Below are 2,130 nucleotides of genomic sequence, written 5' to 3' on the forward strand. Positions count from 1 at the left end.
ACGTCTCCACTCCACATGGTGAAGAAACCGGACGGGAGAGGGAGGCCCTGTAGTGACTACCGGCACCTTAACCTCATCACAACGCCAAACCACTCCACTGTACCCAACATGCAAGACCTCACCAGTGCCATTCATGTGGTAAAAAATTTTTATAAAAGGGCCTTCTTAAATCGCACTTTTAGGTTCCTGTGTTCCCAGAGGACGTGTCTAAGACCGCCATCATAATGCCGTTCGGCTCTTACACCTTTTCATATTCAACCTTCGGCTTACGCAAATCTGGAGCCACGTTTCAACGATTCATGGACAGCATCCGGGGGACCTGCCGTTCTGCGTCTGCTACGTAGATGACATCTTAATCTTCTCCAGGACGAAAGAGGAACACTGGAGACACGTTCGTGCTGTGCTGAAACGCCTTCAGGAGAACGGTTTGATCATGCCCTTCGACAAGTGCACATTCGGTGCCAAGAGGGTGGACTTCCTCGGACATCAAAAATCCTCAGCGAGTGTGAAGCCCATAACGACCAAGGTGGACGCCGTGAAAACCTTCCCAACCCCAACGACCATCCGGTACCTTCAGGAGTTTTTGGGGATGGTAAGCTACTACCGTCCCTTCATCCCCAACATCGCCCACATCCTGATTCCCCTCAACGACATCCTGAAGGGAAAAGCAAAGAGGCTCGTTAGGGGTCCACTGCAGCAATGCGCCTTCGATAAGACGAAGGCTGCCCTCGGCGAAGCCACCACCCTGGTGCCCCCCCCTGAAGTTGACTACTGACGCCAGCAACTTTGCCTGCAGTGCTGTCCTCAAACAAATCGTCAATGGTTACGCGCAGCCCTTGGCCTTCTTCAACTAGAAACTCAAACCTACGGAAACCAGGTACAGCACGTTCGACAGGGAGTTCCTTGCCGTGTGCCTCGCTGTCCACCACTTCAGATACATGCGCGAAGGGACCCCCTTCACCATTGCGACAGACCACCAGCCCCTGATCCATGGTTTCACGAAGTCTACAGACGCATGGTCCTCTCGCCAACAGAGACACCTGGCAGCCACCGTGGAATTTGGCAGCACTATCAGCTACGTACCGGAAAAGAGGAACCCATCACCGACGCCCTCTCCAGGATCGAGATTAAAGCAGTCCACCTGGGGATCGACTACCACAACCTCGCCTTAGAACAGCAGAACGACCCAGAGGCCCAGGACTATCATACGACCGCATCAACGCTACAGATGAAGGACATTCCCCTCAGCCCGGCTTGGAAACCATCCTCTGTGACACCAGCATGGGGCGCCCATGCCCATGGATTCCTGCCTCCAGTAGAAGGAAGATCTTCGATGTCATCCACAGATTGTCACACCCTTCGGGTCGCACTACAGCCCGTTTACTATCTAAGAAATTCATCTGGCCAGAGATTAAGAAAGACGCCCGTGAGTGGGCGAGAACCTGCATTTACTGCCAAACGAGTAAGGTCAACGCCATACTGAGTTGGTGGTCGGCAATTTTCCCCAACCCAAGAGACGATTCAGACACATCCACGTGGACCTTGAGGGACCTTTGCCGCCTTCAGGTTCTGCAAAATACATACTGACGATCGTCGACCGCTCTACTAAATGGTTAGAAGCAACTCCGATGTCCAAAGCAACCACCCATGCCTGCGCCGAAGCTCTCCTGTCGAGTTGGATCAGACGTTTCGGTGTTCCCGACGATATCACGGTGGACCGAGGATCAGCCTTTTTGTCAGAGATCTAGCTCTCTCTGACAAACCTGATGGGAATGTCTCTCCACAGCAAAACGGCGTACAACCTTGCAGCGAACGGAATGGTCGAGAGAAATCATCGTACTCTTAAGGCAGCCCTGATGGCAAGATGTAAGGACTAAAATTGGAAAGCGCAACTCCAATGGGTATTCCTTAGCCTTCACACTACTCCCAGTCAGACGGCGAACCTTCCCCTGCGTTGAATTTTCCATTCATACATGAACATTTTATTCAGCTATATGCCATATTTATTCTGATAAGTTGTAGTTTAGCATGTAATAATAATGATAATAATAATAATAATAGTAATAATAATAATAAAAATGATAATAATAATAAAAATAAAAATAATGATAATAATAATAATGATAACAA

General features: G+C 49.8%; 1 protein-coding gene across 1 annotated transcript; it reads left to right on the forward strand.

Annotated features, from left to right (window-relative positions):
- Nucleotides 1–224: 224 nt before the first annotated feature.
- LOC137640862 (uncharacterized) lies at nt 225–1,748 on the forward strand. Its single transcript, XM_068373325.1, has 4 exons — nt 225–229; nt 367–748; nt 878–1,462; nt 1,515–1,748. Exons 1-4 carry the CDS (start codon nt 225–227, stop codon nt 1,746–1,748), a joined length of 1,206 nt encoding a protein of 401 aa, XP_068229426.1.
- The last annotated feature ends 382 nt before the right edge of the window (nt 1,749–2,130 follow it).

This window comes from Palaemon carinicauda, chromosome 1, assembly GCF_036898095.1.
Source record: "Palaemon carinicauda isolate YSFRI2023 chromosome 1, ASM3689809v2, whole genome shotgun sequence".
NCBI lineage: Eukaryota > Metazoa > Arthropoda > Malacostraca > Decapoda > Palaemonidae > Palaemon > Palaemon carinicauda.

Coding starts and splice junctions, on each gene's coding strand:
- LOC137640862 (XM_068373325.1), top strand. Junction 749..877: donor TCGGCGAAGCCACCACCCTG/GTGCCCCCCCCT, acceptor TACGGAAACCAG/GTACAGCACGTTCGACAGGG. Junction 1,463..1,514: donor CTGCATTTACTGCCAAACGA/GTAAGGTCAACG, acceptor CCCCAACCCAAG/AGACGATTCAGACACATCCA.